At 47.7% G+C, this 20,785-nt stretch overlaps 1 protein-coding gene across 11 annotated transcripts in view; it reads left to right on the top strand.

The window, feature by feature from the left end:
• LOC116953891 (ryanodine receptor 2-like) overlaps nucleotides 1-20,785 on the top strand; it is a 321,447-nt gene that overhangs the window by 193,875 nt on the left and 106,787 nt on the right. For 7 of the 11 annotated variants that reach the window (XM_032974196.2, XM_032974189.2, XM_076051966.1 and 4 more), the window contains 4 exons: nucleotides 7,935-7,952; nucleotides 15,382-15,462; nucleotides 16,279-16,367; nucleotides 19,607-19,735. In XM_032974196.2, the coding sequence (XP_032830087.2) occupies nucleotides 7,935-7,952; nucleotides 15,382-15,462; nucleotides 16,279-16,367; nucleotides 19,607-19,735 (317 nt within the window). The remainder of the gene's footprint in view (nucleotides 1-7,934; nucleotides 7,953-15,381; nucleotides 15,463-16,278; nucleotides 16,368-19,606; nucleotides 19,736-20,785) is intronic. The other 4 variants (XM_076051967.1, XM_032974194.2, XM_032974193.2 and 1 more) reach the window with 1 other exon arrangement.

Genomic DNA, 20,785 nt, shown 5'->3' with positions numbered 1-20,785 from the left:
CTGCAGTCACGAAAGCTTAAAGTCAAGATTCAGAGAATTATCTCGGTTTCCACGACAACAACAAAAAAAACAACAAAAGCCACCGCTGGTTATGTTCGGCATCTGCGTAAGCAGTGGGGGTTGTTTTCTTGGTTCAACTTACGGCAGGAGGTCAATGTGTTCTGGTCGCGCAAACAAAAAAACACAAACGTGAAAAATGCATCTGCAGCTGAACTGCAAAGTGTTTGCTTTTGGAATCGTCAGTGTTTAGCAAATGGTAACCCGTTCCGTCCTTACGGAAGACATGATTCTCAATAGGCTCTTTTGCCTGATTAAATAACTCTTAATTTAAGTTAATATTATTTAATATGTGTAGGTAGGGGGGTGGGGGGGGGCACAGGAGGGCCATAGTGGAGCAATGTTAGGTGCTGTGAACCCAGCGATGTGGGTTCGAGTCCTGGCCACGGCTAGCATCAGTGGCGAGTGTGATATTTGAACTGCTCCTATAGACCCGTTCCCCTCTTGATCCTACCGGCGCTGACCAGCATTGTGACGTAAGATCAAACAACTCCCCGCGACCGGCATTGGCATGGGGAGGCCTTCATCCAGCAGACAAGAGGCTCTAAACTATTATTGTGTGGAGCCAATAGCAAAAGTGGAACCACAGTCCTATAAACTATTTATATTTTTATTTTAGCCGACAAGGCTCGCTGAGCTATATAGCTCTTTTTCAGAAGCGACCTGGCCACAAGTGATAGCTCAAGAAAGTGGCTTATCATGTGGAAATTTAGAGCGGTCAAATACTCTTTAACGCAAGTGCCTTTATGGAGTCCCAGCCACGATTTGGCTTCAATCCTCGCGCATCATCTGCCATTACCTCTGTCCACCCGCTCGCACCACGGTCACGCTGTAGTGGACGTCGTCACTTGGCAGTCCATTGTGGTGGAGTAGAGTGTGAGTACCCCTGCCTCTTAAGAGTCCATTTGGCTAAATCTCCCAGGGAATGAGCACAAGAAAGGGATGCTTTATATTTGTAGCGGCATGAGAGTTTGTGCTCACGGTCGAAATGTATTGTATCGTTATGATTCCCGTGCTGGGATGTTGTTGATTTTTTTTGGGAATCGTGACCGCTAAATTTCCCAGAGGTGAGCATCGCATCATGCGCAGGACCTCCCTCACCCTCAGTGTCCCAAGTGAATAAAGCTTCTCCTCTTTCCGATTAAACCCTCCCACTAACCAGTGTCTAACTCTCCCACCAACCTATTTATACACTTTCCTGAACACCTATTTACCAAAAACTAAGAAACGCGTTTGTTCTAAACAGCCAAACAAACCATTGTTATCGGAACCCTATGCAGAGTGGATGTCATACGTATGAAAAATAAGAATAAAATAAAATAGGTGTTAAGATGTTCAAACAACAAATAGATACCTTTTGCAAGGAATCAAGTCTGCATTAACCATCACATACAGTAATTATGGCGAATATGCAAACAAACACACTCTTATAATATATGGCCTACCCCACAGACAGCCTACATTATAGCCTAGTCTCACCAGTGTTAGGCCAGTACAAAGACAAAACTATTAATAGTTTTATATATATTATCGCTATATATCTCTATAAATGCTCTAATACGTGCATTTTCTTTGTACTCTTCGCTTTTTGGCGAACAGTACAAAGTAGTACACATTGTACATTTGTGTTGGGGCGGGGGGTTCAGTGGTTAGCGCACTGCACTATGAACCTGGCAACTGGAGTTTGATTCACAGCCATGGCGAACATCTGGGGCGAGTGATATCTCAACTGGGCCAGAGCCCCCTTCACAAACTCACACTGACCAGCCTGGTGAAGTATGGTCAAACAACCACCTTGACAACCACAGCATGGTGATGCCTTCATCCATCATTGGATTGACCAAGGGCTGTGCATAATTTAACTCTTCTACATATGTTTGTGTGTGTGTATGGAAACTGATTGCATATGTTTGAACTCTATGGAGATACACGGTTTAATAAATAAATACAAACATCCCTTATACATACAAAACGGCAGCTCAAAAAAGGACCACCTCTTGTAAATACAAAACGGCAGCTCAAAAAGGGCACATTTTAGACATAATTACAACGGTAACTTCCCCGTAAAAGTGTGATAATAAAGTATTAAAGCTTTCGTGACTGCATAAGTCCGCTGGGGCAAGCGCTGTTAGTGAGCATCTGTTAGCACGGCATGGCACGCAAAAGGGTGGTGTGGCTAGCACCATGCTCACCCGGCTGCCTTTGTCGCCGCTGGTACCAGTCATCACACATCAAACGAGGTAGTCATTTGAGGCTGAGTCAACCCGGGGGCTGCCCAGGCGCGAATGGAGGGAATTTCAAAGATGGGCGGTGAGGGGTGGGAAGCAGAGAGACGAGCGATCTGACCGGCGGTGTGTGTTTGTGTGTGGTGGTGGTTCCGCACAAAATGGATGAGATGGCACCGTTAGGCTGATAGGACAGAGTTAATCAACGTGGGTGGGAGGAGCGGATGAGTCGAGTTAATGGGAACAGTAACCATGACGGCAGCAGTAGTCGCGATAGAAGAGCGATAAGGAGGTGACGGACCGCAGTTGAGCAGGTGACCGGAGTGAATTGGTGGGCACCAGATCACCTCTGCTCTGTCGTGTTGGAGTCTCCACGACCACCTCCCATCTCATTGGTGGTGACAGAAGAGTGATACGGAGGCGACGGACAGCAGTTGAGCAGGTGACCGGAGTGAATCGGTTGGAGTCTTCACGACTTCCCCCATCTCGTTGGAAGTGGCCCCCTGAAGCGCTGAGATTTCAGATGGCGCTGTGGAAACGCCACCGGGGAGAAGACCGTTTGTGAGGTCGTAGTTCAGTAGCGGTTTTGTTTGGGGCGGTCGGGGGGTGGGGTGGTGGCGGAGTGGTTGGCAGAGGCATTTCCTCTTGAGACTGCCTTGAAGCAAGCATCTGGCTGGGTGAGCAGTGGGGGGCACGTGGGGTTGGATTATTCATCAGTTGTCTTGCCTTCACGCACCCACTGATGAGAGCACGCCAGAGAATATAAATGCGGGCATCACGTTTGCAGGATACAAAAGACACAGATTTCCCGTATAGCCTGAACAGACTGTTGGGGCGAGTGCTGTTAGTGAGCACCTTTGAAGGTCGGCACGGGTCACGAGGGGGTGGGTGCCCAACACCACGCCCGATCGCCTTTGTCTCCCCAGTGGCGATGTTTACACATCGCACCGGGTACTCATGTGAGGTTGAGTCGACCTAGGGGAAGCCCAGGACCGGTTCAGATAATCGTCACCGGTGTTGGCCATGAGCAGAAATCGAACTCGGGTGACCGGGTTTGTAGCGCAGCGTGCTAACCGCTGCGACACCGCTCCCCGCACACACACACACACGTTCACAACAACAACAACTGCCATTCGCCACTAAGTGGCGGTGACGTCACCACGACGCTTGTGCCAGGCCATGTGCACCTTGAGGCCACGTGAAGTGTCGAACGCCCGCGGGCAGGAGGTCACGGGGCAGACCCAGGTGCCACGGGTCGACTGACTGAGATGACTGGCTGGTGCACCACCTGTGCCCCCTACTGTGCCAACCTGCTGTGCTTTAGCCACCCGGCGCTCCGCTCGTTGTTGTGAGCGTCGCTCCTCCACCTACCGTTGTTGTTGGAGTGCGACTGCCTCCAACTGCCCAATAGCGTCCTTCACGAGCCTCCTCCACAGAGGCCGATCTTGACACCGCTGGTACCAGTCATCGGCAAGTCCACTCAGCTCCACGTCTTCCTGTACCACATCACTCCATCTCTTCTCTAGCCCGTGCTGCGCCCGTTTAGCCCTCTCGATCTGGCCGAACAAAAGCTGTTTCGGCATGCGGTGGCTGGGCATGCGGGCTACATGACCCAGCCAATGCAACCTTGCCTGCCGGAGGAGCTCACCAATGGGACCTTGCCCAGATCTTTCAAGGATTTTTGAGCTCCTCACACAATCCAGCCTGGTTAAACCCAGGATGGATCGTAGGGAGGCCAGCCTAAATGTTTCCAACCGGCGAAGATGCTCCATTAAGGAGGTCCACTTTCGCAAGCGTAGAGAAGGGAGGGAATGACCGTGGCCGAGAAGACCTGAAGCTTAGTGCGGAGCGACAGACCAGGTAGCTTCCACACAGCGTTACACAACCGATGAAAAGATATTGCCGCTCGACTGATTCGGAGTGAGACCTCTGCTGTTAAACTGGAACCGGTCATAAGCACACTGCCCAGGTATGGGAAACTCTCCACTCTCTCCACAACTGCCCCATCACTGATTGGGAGTTGTGGGGGTGGAGTGTCCGATGGTATAAAATACCCAGGCAGGTGCTTAGTTTTGGTGGGGCTTATGGTAAGGCCCCATCTCTTAGTGGCACGCTCCAGTCTCAGCAGCAGCGTCTCCAACTCCTCCACTGAATGAACAGCTATTACCAAATCATCAGCATACATAACGTGGTTGAGCAATCGGGAGCCATCCCTTGACCGCACCTGGGCATCGATCAGCCTCCCATTATATCTGTACCAACAGCTACCGATGTTAAATGATGTGGGAGTCAGAGGACATCCCTGTCGCACCCCAAGGTGTACAGGGAATGGCTCGGACTCCCGGCCACGTAGTTTTACACGGGCCCGCTCACCATCATGAAGGTCCTCAATGATCGTGAGCAGAGGGTCAGGGACCACCAGGGCATCCTTCCAATCCTGCGGAACCCGTCCAGTGGTCCAGACTGTTGTTATGATGTCATATAGGGCAGTCTGTGCACAAACGCCACCCTCCCTCATGCATTTCGCTTGGGAGATCATCTCTGCCCGTTAGACTCTTACGTACCAAATCCGCCGTGGCATTGCCACCACCGCCGCCGCCACCAAACAACGACGCCGCCGCCACCGATGTGCGTCGATATGCCCTGCTGCCATGTATTTGGCGAATTGGATCGTCGCTAGGTGTTGCCACGCCGTCGCGCCACCGGGTCGAATAGCAGTGCACACCGCAAAAACGCATGCATTACACACTCGTACACATACGCACGCGTTACACACTCCTACACATACGCACACATTACACACTCATACACATACGCACACATTACACAAACGCACGCGTTACACACTCGTACACATACGCACACATTACACACTCGTACACATACGCACACATTACACACTCCTACACATACGCGCTCATTACACACTCCTACACATACGCACACATTACACATACGCACTCATTACACACTCCTACACATACGCACACATTACACATACGCACTCATTACACACTCCTACACATACGCACACATTACACACTCCTACACATACGCACACATTACACACTCGTACACATACGCGCTCATTACACACTCCTACACATACGCACACATTACACACTCATACACATACGCACACATTACGCACTCCTACACATACGCACTCATTACACACTCATACACATACGCGCTCATTACACACTCCTACACATACGCACACATTACACATACGCACTCATTACACACTCCTACACATACGCACACATTACACATACACACTCATTACACACTCGTACAGATGCATACAAAACAAAGGCAAAGGTCACCCATGTAGCCTACTTACACAGGTGGTGGGTGGTCAGCACCACGACCGGCCGCTTTTGTCTCCCCAGTGCCGATGTTTACACACCAGGCCAGGTAATTATTTGAGGCTGAGTCGACCTAGGGGAGGCCTAGGCCCAGTTCATATAATCGTCACCGGTGTTGGCCGTGAGCGGGAATCAAACCCGGGTCGGCTGCGTTGTTAGCGAGCACCTATTAACTTGAGCATAGTGTGGCTCGTGACCACGCCCGGTCTTCACGTTGCTCATGTTTACACGCCACCACATCAGGTACTCGTTTAAGGTTTGAGTAAACCTAGGTGATGCCCAGAACAGATTCAGATAACAATCACTGATGTCAACCGTGATTGGGAATCAAACTCAGGTGACCGAGGTTCGGGCGACCAATATCGCTGATCCTATTATCCACCGAAAATTGTAATCCTCCTATCCATGGGGTAAAAATAATAATTGCGGATAACCCCGCGGATAATGCGATGATTTTCCCGCGTAATTCCTCTTATCCGGAAAAAAAAATACGAGTATTAGAAAATTGCTTTGCTGTGCATTATGGGTAAAATCACGGATAATTGCACACAATGGGAAGATATAGGGCCGCGTATAATAGGAGTTTTGCGCGGAGACGACAGCTGCGATTGATAATTATAGGAGCTGCGGGTAATAGGACCACGGACACCAGAAGTTCTGTATATATGATATCAACACGGACACACCTACACTTACGGCGACACGTGCATAGATACGCGAACAGCAATGCATTCCGCAACTGCTAATTGCACAAATTGCAATTACGCTTACGCCGGGATACACACCAGCGCCCCGGGTGATGCCTTCAGTTCGCCACGTCAAGTGGTACTCTGCAAACGAGCGATCTCCACGTGGACTTGCCTAAATTAGCCCGACATTTCTCCGCGGGGCTTTCCGAAAGCGATCTGCCAGATGTTTGCCGGCCATTCACTCGTTACGCACAAAGTGCTTGCCGCAAATGATCCGCGATGCCTCGCGGATCTCGTCAATGAGCATCACACCATCACGCGAACTGCAGTCATCCTCGCAGCAGCAGCAGCAGCGGCTTTTGGCTGCTGCCATCGAACGAAGGCGGCGGTCACCGCATCGCGCGGCGCTTTCAGATGCGCTTCTGCGGCCGTCTGGAACGCTCTTCTCTTCCGATATTAGGAAGCCACTGGGAGCTGTTCACTTTGAATTAATCTCGATTGAAAACTCATTTCTCTAGAACTGCTTTTTGTGTTTAGTTTGTTGTCCTTGCCCCGCACCTCCGATTAGCAAGGCTGGCTGCGTACGGTGCGAAAGAATTTCAACACGCGTAAATCCATTCGGTCATCAGCTAATGAAGTAAACTGCCGCAGGACTTCTCAAATCCTTCCGCCGCGTTAATTATTACTGGGAGACGCTATCAGGTCCGGTGCTGAAAATCTGAAGGCGAATATTGTTCGAGTACGATTGAGCAGGGAGATGCTCTGCCTCCGTGTGATGGTCAGCATGCTGGGCTTGCGAAAGATATACGGAGATCATCGGTCCGATCCCGCGGCACGGCAGTTAGAACTATCGGCAAGCTGTGAGAATAGCTTTTCACCTTTTTTCTGGCAACAAAACAGCTGTGTTAAGATGTTAAAACACCAAACTGAAACCTTTTTGCGAGGAATCATGTGTGCATTAACCACAATAGTTGTGGTCAGAATGCAAACAAAAAACACGCTCTGATAGTATCTGTGGCATTGTCTTTGAAACTGATTGGTCCACACCAGAGACAGCTTTCTTTCGAGCCTCGTCTCAAAACGGTGTTAGACCAGAGGGGAAAACCTATTCTCATATTCACAGTTAGTCGATCGGCACATCGCGCATGGTGGGGTCGAGTGTGGGCACCTCCAAAACGTCTGGACAAGCGCCCCAAGCAGAAACCCCCGCCACCTTTACCCCCCGCCTAATCAAATGTCGAGAATCCGTGAGGTCATCCTGCGTCTGATAGGGAAAGGCAACAAGTGTTTGCATGGTTTCATTTGCTCACATAGCTGTACATACAAATGCATATGTGTATGGACGTGCAATGGTGTCCGTAAGCCCCACGCCGCCTTTGTCAGTGACGGAGGAAGCCTCCAACCGAGCCGTGTCCGTCATCCCCGCGATTGCAGGCTGCGTCTCCCATACACATCGTCATTTGTGTGCGCTTACAGTTTTAATACTTGTTTTTCTGTCTAACTGTTTTTTTTTCTTTTCATTTTGCTTTCCCCTTTGTGTCTTCCTTCACCATCCTCCATGCCCTTTGTGTTGTCGACACGTGTTCCGTTAGTCATTTCTCACGAACAGGGTAATTACAGCTGCTTTTTCTCGCGTCCCGATTTGTGGCAGGTTGTTATTGTACTGCGGTATTTCGTTCGTGACTTTGCATGGTGTCTCGCAGGGCATTAACACTCGCCTGGCCGTCCCGCTCAGAGTTACAGAATTTTGGAAGTTATGTTTGTTTGTTTGTCTCACTTTGGAATTCGGTTACCGGTTTCACACGGAGTTTCGGTGGCGCACTTCCACGTGTCTGCACCCGTCAAACACCACTCGGTTTTTCTCAAGTGCAATAATCGATTTGGGATTTTTTTTCGTCACTCATTTTTATTTCAAATGCGACACGGACTCTTTAATGGCTCCAAATGGTTTGCGACCAATTCTGCACCTGACTGACATTATGGAATGACATCTGCTGTCTCCAATTGATCTGTCTTGTCCAGAAACCAGACAGGGCTCCCTGATGTTGCGTAGACGGTCAAGTGAAAACTTTAATTTATGTGTTTTCTATTTATATGTATACCATACTCAGTGAAAAGCCCAGAGGCCATCTACTCATTACACTTGAGAAACTTGTTTGATCATGGCCAGTGAGACCATCAGTGTGTTTCACTTTAACATTGGGTCAGTAGGTTTAGGCCTGGACTCATGCCGGAAAATCCATGCCATCTGCGCATTGTTATGACACAGAAGGCATGGATTTTTTTTTTTCTAACCAGTTACCACTCGTTTATTCGTGGGTTTGAGCCAGTAGTATCAATGCCACAGTCATATGGCGGTGGTCAGTCACTTTCCAAGAAAATCACTGTTGATATCCCACAATATGGTAATATATTTTTTCAACCCCTGGAATGATGAGCGGCTGGGTTTGATCTCTAGTTGAGGATGTGCTCGCAATGGTCCAACTCTTAAGTTGAGTCCACTAACCACAGTACCACCCAGATGGTGTTCTCAGTTTAATTGAATTTATTTTGTTAGATCTCAGAAATAAGCACGAGACAAAGATTCCCCGTATAGCCTTAACAGGCTGTAGGGACAAGTGCTGTTAGCGAGCACCTACGATCTGGCACGGCACGCGAAGGGGGTGGGTGTCCAGCACCACTCCCGGCTGCCTACGTTTCCTGAGTGGCGATGTTTACTGCACATCGCACCACGTACTCATTTGAGGCTGAGTCGCACCAGGCACTCAAAACCGGTTCAGATATTCGTCACTGGTGTTGGCCGTTAGCGAGAATCGAACTCGGGTCGCCGGGTTCGTGGTGAAGCACTCTTAACCGCCAAACCACCGCTCTCATACATAAACATCACGCGCGGACAGACAGACGCCAACAATTGAGCAGAGAGATTTGGCACTGTACTCGGCTCGAACCAGTTTAGATCAGGCCTCGCTATTTGTAAATGCATCAGCATGGCCACTGCCACAAAGAAGGGCCCCAAAAAGATAACTGGCGCAAACGGGCAAGTCAGGCGAGTGTCAATGTTCCACGATTAAAGCGCACAGCATAGCGTCGTGTTGAAGCTGCACAGTGGAATTTAACAATGACTTGCCATGTCATTCTCTTATTTTTATTGATTTTCATCACGAGTATGTGTTAATGGGCACCGTGTCGTGTGTTTTAATTTGCAGATTTTTTTTTTCATTAACGTTTTTTGCACTGCGTGTTCCAACTAAATCTTTGTCAGTCTGCCTTGATGATATGGCATGGACACATTTCATTCTTGAACTTGGGAGATTTCCGACCTGCGGGTGTTGAGGGCATTTTTGAGGTTAGCGATTGTCAATGAATAAATAAATAAATAATATTCCGCATCTCGCACACACGTCTATAGTACATTGCCGCCATAATCTACCGATTCCCAAAAATAATACTAATAATATGTTCTTGTGTGACAGTCCAAATACCGTTGGCAAAATCAGTAGTCCCAACTCACAATTCTGATTCCAGTTCTCCACTGCACGGGTGGTGCTAGATTGACGTCACTTGCAAAGCATAAGTCGAAATGCATGTAGATGATGCGGTGACGCCATGTAAAACTACAACTAAACTTTTTTTTTTTTACCAGGAAAGGCTCACTGAGCTATAAAGCTCTTTTTCGGCAGCTACCTGGCCACAAATGATAGCTCAACTAAGTGGCTTATCGCGTGGAAATTTCTAGCAGCCAAACACTTTAAACGCGTGTTTCTAAACGTGGAGGGGAAAAACTAGAGGACCTGGAGAAAATTCCCTGGAACCACGAGGAGAGAGTCATGCAAACTCTAAATATATAGGTGGCAGGATTGGGTTCGAACCCACGACCTCCTGCATACCAGGAGAGGCAGTTAACACCTCGCCATCACGCCACAGCTGCGTCCTGACGGACGTCACACGTAACGAACAAGTCATTGGCCCTGCCCCTGGCCCTGCTTGGCCTCGTGCCGACTCCACTCGGATGTGCCGGTGGAAAAGGGATGTTAAAGACATGCCGAAACTGTTCTATAATGTCCAGTGGCTTTGAAGTCACGGTTGTTGGCTCGTGCAAAGGTGACAGCCACGCATCGTCAGTTCTAGCAAGAGACTCCCATCACACAGAATGTTGGGGTAGGGGAGGGGGGACGCCTAGCCTTCTGAGTGACGAGGTGGTACGGCAAAGGAGAAGTAGTTCCCATCGCGTGAATGTCGCACACTTTTTGTCAGGCCATCCAAAGTGTCAATCCGCATGCAAAAAATGCAAGAAATTCGCCAAACAAAATCTTGTAATTAAAATTACTAATTATCAAACAGTTGTGAAATCTCAGTAGCCCCTAGTAAGGTTTCATAGAGGACCTTACTTAAGTCATTGTGATTGCATTTAAAATGGAGAATCTTGAGCCATCTTAAGTTTTCAGTCCTTATTAGAAAATGAGCTATAATGTACAGTATTACTCGAGAGAAAATGAAATAAGTAATCGTGACTTTTAAATATAATTTTTAAAAATAATCCACTGTCTAACAGTTTTGACTGCCCTCCAGTTTCAATGCACGTAGGACCCCACAACTATAACAATTGCATTGGCTAAAACAGCTGTTCGATCTATGGAACAATCACACGCGCACACAGAGTTACGAATAAACGATTGTGACCAAAAAATTCACGCCTGTGACAAAATCACCCGGAACGCGCCCGGCCTCGTGAGGCTTGGGAAGCTAAGCAGCTTTGTGCCTGGATAGCGCTGGGATCGGCGAAAACCACACGCCGTAGCACGTGGCCGTCCGGTGCTGTCCTTTCGTCTTTTCCAAACCCGCACTGACCAGCGTGGTGAAGTATGGCAACAAAAAATACGGCTCACAAAGGTGCGCGGGGAGGAGGCCCTCATCCAGCAGTGGATTGACAAAAGAGCGAAGCACGCACACTGCACACCAAGGTGACAGTTTAAATAATTTAAAAAGATGAATCCCAATCACTGGAAAAGTAAGAATCGGATTAAAACTAATATCACGTTGGATGCAATAGTTTTGTAGGCATATTCCATGACGTTTGTAAGCATGAATAATATCCCCAAAATTGGCATAAGTATTGCTTGCCAATTCATCAGTGCCCTACCACAGCTGCAGGCCTGAAGTCTTTATATTTATTTTTAAAAAAAAATGCAACTTGTTGTACGAATGTTGTCTGCGAGAATGCGATGAAAATTTTAAAATCAAGTCTTATCGGGGGTATTTCTTTTAGGTAAATAAACGCACCAACTTAGGCTTCTTCCCTCGCAGCATCGTGTTGCTCAACAACGTCGTTTTTCTTGAAATGCCTTCTTATTTTCCGGGTACCACATATACATCACGGTGATAGTTGATGATACAGACCGGCTGTCCGTGCAGAACTCTCGTCACAGATGCGCAATCACTCAGAAGAAGAAACACAACATTTGTTTTCTGATGATTGCAAACGTATTTATGGCTAAAACAATCGAAGGGAGGTTTTCAGGCATGGGTGATGTTATTCATAATACTTTAATCATGAGTCTGCCGCTGCTGCGCGTAATTGCGTGTGACGAACAAGCCCGACAGAGCAGTCCATTAAGTGAGCCTCGTGGGTGTAACATCTGATTCCAAACTTGTGTATCACGGAACTTTTACAAATGTGCCCCGAAATCAGTGAATCTGTACAATGCCTATGCATCTGTACAATGCCTATGCATTGTACAGATTGTACAATGCCTATGCATTGTACGAGCACCATGATTAAGTTTGTCAAATTTATTTTTTTACTTACGAAACATTTTACTTGAAATTTACAGGTTATTATCCAAGTACTGGACCTGAATGTGCAGGAGTTGCTTGCTAAGAGTAATTGTAGTCTGAATTTATAAACAATAAATCTTTAATTAGTCTTAAACTTAAACGGCTAAGCCTGTGTTTAACAAGATACACGCAAATGCAATATCTGGTTAGCGTTGTTGAGTAACGCATTGCTTCCATTACAGGTGACGCTAATCAGATTTCCAAAGGCAGGTACCAAGTGAGCCAGAATAATAACCATTAATTAGAATGCGCTTAACACCAAATAATCACTCAGCGTTGTTGTGGTGAATTTGTATAATAAAATAAATAACACCTTCCCACATTTGTTCCTCCATAAACAAAAAAAAGATATATACATAGTAAAAAAAACAATGTGCACACATCCCATTAGCCACGTGGCCTTCGGGGAGTGCATCTAATCGGCAGCATTGGTTCAGTACAGCAAACTCTTGACCGGATTGTGGCATTCATTGTTTCATCATCCATTCCACCTTGCCGGGCCAATGCTGGTGAACTGCCAGGCAGCTGAATGTAGACACCGGCCCATAGTATCCTAGTATTTGAACCAATGCTCTAAATTAGAATGTACTGTTTGAATACCGTTCACAATTAATTACCCATTCATAATCTTTTTTTTTCTAATTACAAATACAATTAAAATTATGGGAAATGCTCGTACCGGCAGCTTGGGTAAATGCTGGGACAGCAGCGGCCAATGTGTAACGCAGATCACAAAACATCAGCATGCAGTCGTAACATAGCTCTGATGAGTCCGAGGTTAAAACTGCCTTTTAACGTGCGCTAATTTTAAGAACGTAATAAAAAAAAAAGCGATCGAGCAAACCGTGTGTATTTTTTGTTTAAGCAGCAACGCACGATTGCGCTACGGAGAAACAATGTGTCAATAAATTAGCAATCGAACACCGATTCAGTTTCTTATTAACGTGCCCCCTCAATCACGGGAGAGCATAAAAAGGGGTGATTGATAGAAGGTGATAATCGACCCGCAAGACACCGCTATTGGGTTCGATACCCGGTCCAAAGCAGGGCCGATACCTTTGGCAAATTAACTTCCTTCATGCCTGCAGTTGCTTTATAGTTACGACGCAGGAAGTCAATTGGCAGGAGGCATGCAGTGGGGTAAAGTTATGGGCACTCATTTATATCTTAAAATAATCCGGGGCTATTTGAAGGCGATCGTATATTTACGTGTAGGGGTCTGTGTTAGTGACTATTCAAATAAAATCCAGATTGCATTGTGTTAAGATAAATATGCAATATTTATCAGTACTGTACTTGACAGCTGACATTCCGTATATGTATTGCAAGTTTGTAGTGGGTGTGATGCAAATATATCACTTGAAAAATATCTACAGGTTTCATATGAAGTTATACATTTAACATTCTGTGATCCATACTTATTTATAATTATGGTCTAATAAAAAAAACAAATACTATCTGTATGCATTCTTTTTGAAAGGTACTGTACTCTTATTTTAATATTACTATGATACAATTTTTTATTTACCGAGCTAAACAATACACGTGTGGGTCTGGAGGATATGATGTGGTTTATGATCAATACAGCTAATGTAAACTCATGCATTCAAATGCTTCTCATGTGGCTAGCGCATTGCCTCGTGAGATATTGTAGGAGGTCAGCCCTTCTTCACTCATTGCGTGGTCAGAATATATTCTCAACGAAGCTCCTACCACTGTGTACGCTTCTGCGTAAAAACTAACGTGAAATGTTACGTTTGCAGGAGCTCACGAACCTGGGATGATGTTAAAAAAAAAAACCCACCAAAGAGCTCGTCAATCCATCTGTAGCTTTGCCCCGTCTCCATCCAGTCCAGGCAACCCCAGAGCTTTCGCATGATCATCAACGGATGCAAGCAACGCGATGCATGATGTGGCCGTGCTTGGGAGAGTGTCACTCCTTCTATCCATCCTCGTAATCCCTTTTGCACACATCCGCTACCGCACTTGGATGGATTTCACTAACTGGCGACACGCACGGATCGTGGCTTGAAACCCTCCCACCGCCGCGGCAACAACAGACGACATACGGTGAAATGTCATCCATTCCCAAGAAATCTGTTTCCTACGTGAATCTTGAATTTAATATATATTTTTTTGTTATCCGCCGTCCTTTAGTGCACGTTATTTTCGTAGAAACATAGTAGGAAAATGTCAGAATGGGAAAATGTGCAAATTGGTGAGTCGTGTGTAACCCTGTGAGCGGTTTGGGGGGTACGCTCGACAATTTATCGCGTAAAGTGACATCAGCCGTGTGTTCCCACGTGCCGCTTTTGGAGCACATGAGCCCAGCCGAACGAGATATCTCATTTGTCGGTACCACCTGAGGGTAGCATAGCTCTTGCGGTTCCAATTTCTTTGTGAGGCCATCAACAGTAAACAGTGAAGTGGCGTTATCAAATAGCTTGTGCATCATGCCCTTGTAAATAAAGACATCGGTGCGACCAATACAGTTCTGCTACCTTACGTGGTACCAAATTATTATCTGGCCCATGGACGACGATGAGAACGCTAAGTAAACAAACCCGCATCTTCTCCAAGACACGACAAAGTGAACAGATTTCTCATCCGGTTTCGCGACGATGCGCCCTCGCCAACGACGCTGGATGGGATGACATTTCGCTCGCATGTTTGAAACATTTTCTAGAAATATTTCGGGAGAGAAGCATTCGTTCGTGATCGGGTGGCCCCTTTCCACCTCCGTGTGCGTGCGGCCCCAACCTCCGCCGATGGCCACAACGGCCGATGTTGAAGGTCGCGACGGTGGCACGGGGCCGGGACCCGGTGCCCGCAATCTGGCGTTAGTCCTCGGGGGCATGAAGCGCCCGCCATCTCCCACCGTTGCATTTGCGTTGCAACGTAAGTTGTGCACCTTCTTGAAAGTAAAAATAAAGAGAGGGATTTGCCCACTCTTGTTCCGTAATTCTTGGACAGTAAATGTCTAAATGAGGTGCTTTTGCGAGACAATAAGAGGCAGAGTGAGAAAGTAAACACCTCGGAAAGGTGAAACGGTCACGGACAATCGCTAGCATCATGCTTCTCCATAACTCTCCACATTTGAGTGAGCCCCAATGTGTTGAATGTTGACAATGAGCGTAATAATTCTGCACACTATTTTTCTCCACTGCTGTCTTCCCTCCTTTACCGTGATGCCGGTGTTAACAGGTGACAAGGTCATGCAGGATGACAGCTTCACCTGTGACCTCTTCCGGTTTCTACAACTTCTGTGCGAGGGCCACAACTCTGGTAATGCTTCACTGTGACAGTGCTGCCCCTTACGAAGTGCTGCCCCTTACCAAGTGCTGCCCTGTACCAAGTGCTGCCCTGTACCAAGTGCCGCCCCGTACCAAGTGCTGCCCCGTACCAAGTGCTGCCCTGTACCAAGTGCTGCCCCCTACGAAGTGCTGCCCCTTACCAAGTGCTGCCCCTTACCAAGTGTTGCCCCGTACCAAGTGCTGCCCTGTACCAAGTGCTGCCCCTTACCAAGTGCTGCCCCGTACCAAGTGCTGCCCCTTACCAAGTGCTGCCCCTTACGAAGTGCCATCCCTTACGAAGTGCCGCCCCTTACGAAGTGGTTTGGTTTCACGACAAATAAACTTCGTTCACGCGAGCCACGTGTCTCGCCGATCTAGCGAGCGGTCCGCAATCGGAACGGTCGTGAGTTCAAATACCGGTTGCGGGGTTCCCTCGGCCCATCATCAATCTGGGGTTGATACAATAAATGCCGCTTTACCGGGGAAGTAAACAGTGATTGTTGTATGGATAAACTCACCCCTGCCATTGTAATGTGGAATTTCTACAATTCGCTCAGGGCTGCAAATGGGATGATTAGCACGACCTCCATGCTCATTTGAGCAAGAAATAACTTTAACTTTTATTGATTTCCACGAGGGATGGCACGATTCAACCCCCTGACAATTTAGCGAAGACTGATTCAGACATCTCTCACATGTACGTTGTATTTCCTTCGCACCGTACGTAGCCAACCGTGCTAATCAAGGTTACCAATGTCAAACGCCTTCGGGAGCGTTGAATATTCCGACCTGTCGACGCACCACGCAGACTTCCAGGACTACCTGCGGACCCAAGTCGGCAACAACACAACGGTCAACATTGTCATCGCCACTGTGGACTACCTGCTGAGGTTGCAGGTAAGCCCGTTGCGATTGGTTGGTTGCACCGTCTTCGCCCCGATACGTACAACCGCAAACTCTCCGCGTTGCGAGGATGATCCGGAAAGTAGGATTTGCACCCCCCGAATCTTGGGGTAATTTTGAAAAAACAGTCCCGTTTTATAATCGGGGAGAATACAATTGCTTTCAGAGAGTTATCGTCCAGGAGATGATTATGAACGTGCCGATTTAAACCGGGGAGCGGTGCCTTCGAGGGGAGGACGATTTCCGTACAGCTGGTGGAGTCTCCTGTCCTCGTGATGGTGATGTATTGCTCGTAGAGAACCGTCTTCCCGAAGATAATTTCGAGCAACTAGACTCAAACACGTCGTGCAAGGAGAACAAATTTAGTCTCCACGTCATAATACGACGCACCCCCAAACTTACGCTCTGAAATACAGGAAGCGATGGGGGGGGGGGGGATTGTGCGTTGTATAACCAGGAGAATATGGTCGTTCTACGCTCGGTGGCACTGTGGATCAGGACGATGAAGCCACTTCGTTGAGCTATCATTTGTGATAGCCAGGTCACTTACTGAAGAAGAAGAAGAATAAGCGAATAAGCTCAGTGGTCTTTACCTGGTAAAAGAAACCAAAATCCATGAATCTGGCTCAGGGCCAAGTAGGCCCAGGGCGGGCGTGGCTCTGCGATGTCAGCGGCACGGTTCGGCTTACGCAATGGAAAAAAAAAACAAACACGGCTCCTCAGGACCCACCTCGCCCCCCTGGCTGGCATTGGTATACAGTATGAAACACGTATTAGTGACGAAGGTTGTACATTCCGCAGCGGCAACACATTTACGCTGGTGCTAAACTGCTGCACGGCAGTGTGTGCGGGTGTTGGCGGCTGTGTAGGTCGTGATGGCGGCGCGCGCTATGTTGCTTCGCTTCATCGCCGTCCGTAAAGGTGTACGCGGAGTGCGCGAGCTCACGTTGGGGTGCGCCAGAGTGTCAGCTCAAAAAGGGCATCTGTATAATAACCGTGGCAAATGACATTACAGGGTCGCCGCATGACACCAGTAGACGTTGACATTACCGATCTGACATTGAGTGGGCTTAATTGGTTTTCGCCCGCACTTTGTTATCCTTCGTAACATAGCCAGCGTTACGCACAAATGCCATCCCGGCCGCCAGATGTTTTCAGTTTGTACGGTCAGGTGAGTGTGGCAGCCGGTGCAGTAATCCCCCCAGACGAAGGCGCATTTTGTGGACGAACAGTCCCGCGCACTCTGAAGATGTGCGTGCAATCGTCGGTATAATCACAGCGTGACTTTGTTTTTGCTGACTTGTAATCCACGTTTGGTCGTAATCATTTTCCCACCTTGACGATGGAGACATTGGTAAATATTTTTTTAAAAATCACGGTGTCAAGACACGCTGAGAATAGCAAACTGGGTGTTCTCCATTGACGCCGGTGACGCTGATGGTGCATTAAAGCTCGTGCATTTGTCTCAGGATAATTGCCTTCAAAATGCCGTCCCATATTTACGATTGGGATGACCATTTGAAACGGTCGCTCTGAGGTTGCTCAATTTGTGGAACTTTCCCTTGTCCTGACTTAAAGCTTTCGCGACTGCAGGAATTCACATTCTTTGGGTCTTTCGGTAAAGTCACGTAGATAGAAAAACAAAAAATAACAATGAAATAATACAAATAAAAATGAAAATAAAGCGAATAAAAAATGATAAAAATATCGCGACGTTTCGATCGCAGCACAAGCAATCGTCTCCTGATGTATATGCGTGACTTATCATGTGGATATGTATAGCGGTCAAATACTCGTAAGCGAACGTTGATTCTAAAAGCGGAGGCAAAAACCGGAGGACCTGGAGAAAAATCCACGTCACCACGAGGAGAGGGCGACACGCAAACTCCAAATATAGAGCAGCAGGCATCAGGGTTGCGGATTGAACCATACGACCTCCTGTATACCAGTCGAGGTAGTTAACATCTCCTAGCCACCGTGGCAAGATGTTAATATGCTGCCAGCTGCACAAAACAAATGCGTGCAGGAGCAGCAGGTAGCGCGTGTAGCTTGATTGCCACAGATGCAGCCATGGGCCAAATAGTAATAGAAGAATAATAATAATAATCACACGTGAATGAATGTCGACGGTGAAGGTTCAGAAAGTGAAAAAAAAAACACGATCGTTTGAAGAAAAGTTAGAAACGATTATGTCTACTTCTTGGAACATTGGATTTTGAAAGAAAACAAAAAAAAAACCCTTGCAATATTGTTAGCGAATTTCCTCCTTGGTGACGTTAACATTGTTGTTGAGAACAGCGGGAAATGGGAGCAACAGCAGCAAAACAACCCAGGACGACCACTGGTCACTGCTCAGCGCGTGGTGTATTTTTGGCGTTTTTGTCGGCCTGTGTTGACCCGGACACGGACTTGAACCCTGCCAGTTTATGTCCACGGACTGCCAATTGTACCCGCAGAGCGACCACAAAAAACAGCTTTTAAAACGTATAACAGTGGCCGGATGTCGTGTGGGTTAGAGCACTAAAATCACAATCGCAAAGGTCACGGGTTCACTTCTCGGCCAGGGGGTCGATGCAATCCAGCGTCTGTGCGGGCTATCGGTTTGTGCGAAGTCATCCAGCGGTTGTCCTGTGGAGAGCCTGGCTATTGCCATGGGATTTTTAAATGTCCACCACTGGCTCAGGGCTGCCTTGTTTTGCATTTCTGTGGCTGCATGGCCCTGTGGTTGCAGCACTAAATACAACAACAGGAGGCTTGAATGTTATCATCCTGGTCCGTATTAACTCAGAATATCGCCCTTCCAGTGTCAATAAAATGAGTACCCTTTTTAGCGGAGAGTCAAGTAGATGTCCTCGCCTTCGGAGAGACTTGCCACTGCCATGGAAATGTGGAATATCTTACCCTCTGGCTCAGCACTGGAGTTGGCTACGTACGGTGCGAAAGGAGTTCAACATACATGCATACAATGGAGATGCCTACCAAAAGAATGTTGGGTATATCCTCACCGACATAATTAAAGTTTAATTCGAAATCTAAAGATTCTTCATCGCATCGATCGAAATGATTCTTCCACTGCTTGCATAGTGAGTGGAAGAATCTATTCTTCCCCCCCCTCCCCCCATGTTAAATATGACACACACGTCATATCTAAATATGACCTACGCGTTATATGTAACATCTCCTCCGCTGAGTCCTCTCCCCCTCCCTCCCCCGCCATGTCATTGTCTCCGCAGGAATCCATCAGCGACTTCTATTGGTACTACTCGGGCAAAGAGATCATCGACGACCACGGACGCAGAAACTTCTCCAAGGCGATGGCGGTGGCCAAGCAAGTGTTCAACTCCATCACTGAGTACATCCAGGTGAGCTGCCCTCTCGGCGGGGCAACACTGTCCGAGCGACAATGTTTGCGCAGAACACGGCGACGCACTCGTTTTTACGGTGGATTCGGGCGTAGGGAAGGCCCAGGACCGGTTCAGATATCTCACTGACTAAACTAAGCAAAAAACATTTTCCTGTTACCAGGTAAGACCCGCTGAGCTGTATAGAGCCCTTTTTTCAGAAGCGACCTGGCCACAAATGATAGCTCAACGAAGTGGCTTAATGCATGGAAACTTATAGCAGCCAAATATTCTAAGCGTGTGTTGATTCTAAATGTGGGATTGGAAACAAACGGAGGACCCGGAGAAAAATCCACACGACCGCGGGGGACAGCTTCAAATCTACATCTATAGAAGGGAAATGTTTGATTATGTGTGTCTGTTCAAAATGTTTAGCGTACTTCTCGACATGCAACAAACTTGAAATTTGCCATGTGGGTACTTTCCAGACTGTACACCATGCAGAAAATTATAAAAAATAGACTTTTGTGGTTTTTTGGGGGGAGGGGGCGCAATAATCCTTATATTTTGCACGTCAAGTGAGCTGTGACGTCACATCTGTCATGTGACTCTTGTGCGGAAGCGTGAACGGAGTGTGCCTGCTGATCGCGGGTCAAGTGACGTACAAATGTGTTGCAGGTCCAAGGCGTTCTTCACGCAGCATTGCTTTATTATTTCAGTCGTTTACCGCCGTACGCACCCTGAAAGTTGTGTGTGTCTGCAGCAAGCGCGTCTATGTGTATCTATGGACGCTCGCGCATTTGTGTGTGGGGAGCGGCAGTGTAGTGGTTAGCGCGCTGCGCTACGAACCCGGCGACCCGAGTTCGATTCCCGCTCACGGCCACCACCGGTGACGATTATTTGAACCGGTCCTGGGCCTCCCCTTGGTCGACTCAGCTTCAAACGAGTAACTGGTGTGGTGTGTGAACATCGCCACTGGGGAGACAAAGGCGGCTGGGCGTCGTGAATCCAAGTCCCGGGCGAAGCCGGGTAGTAAAGCTAGTCTAAAATATTGGCAATGTGGAATTTCAG

The sequence above is a fragment of the Petromyzon marinus genome, chromosome 53, assembly GCF_048934315.1.
Source record: "Petromyzon marinus isolate PM22_M1 ecotype Great Lakes invasive population chromosome 53, UKy_Petmar_22M1.pri1.0, whole genome shotgun sequence".
Classification (NCBI taxonomy): domain Eukaryota; kingdom Metazoa; phylum Chordata; class Hyperoartia; order Petromyzontiformes; family Petromyzontidae; genus Petromyzon; species Petromyzon marinus.
The sequence above is the reverse complement of the archived record's forward strand: the minus strand, read 5'-3'. Positions and strand labels throughout refer to the sequence as shown.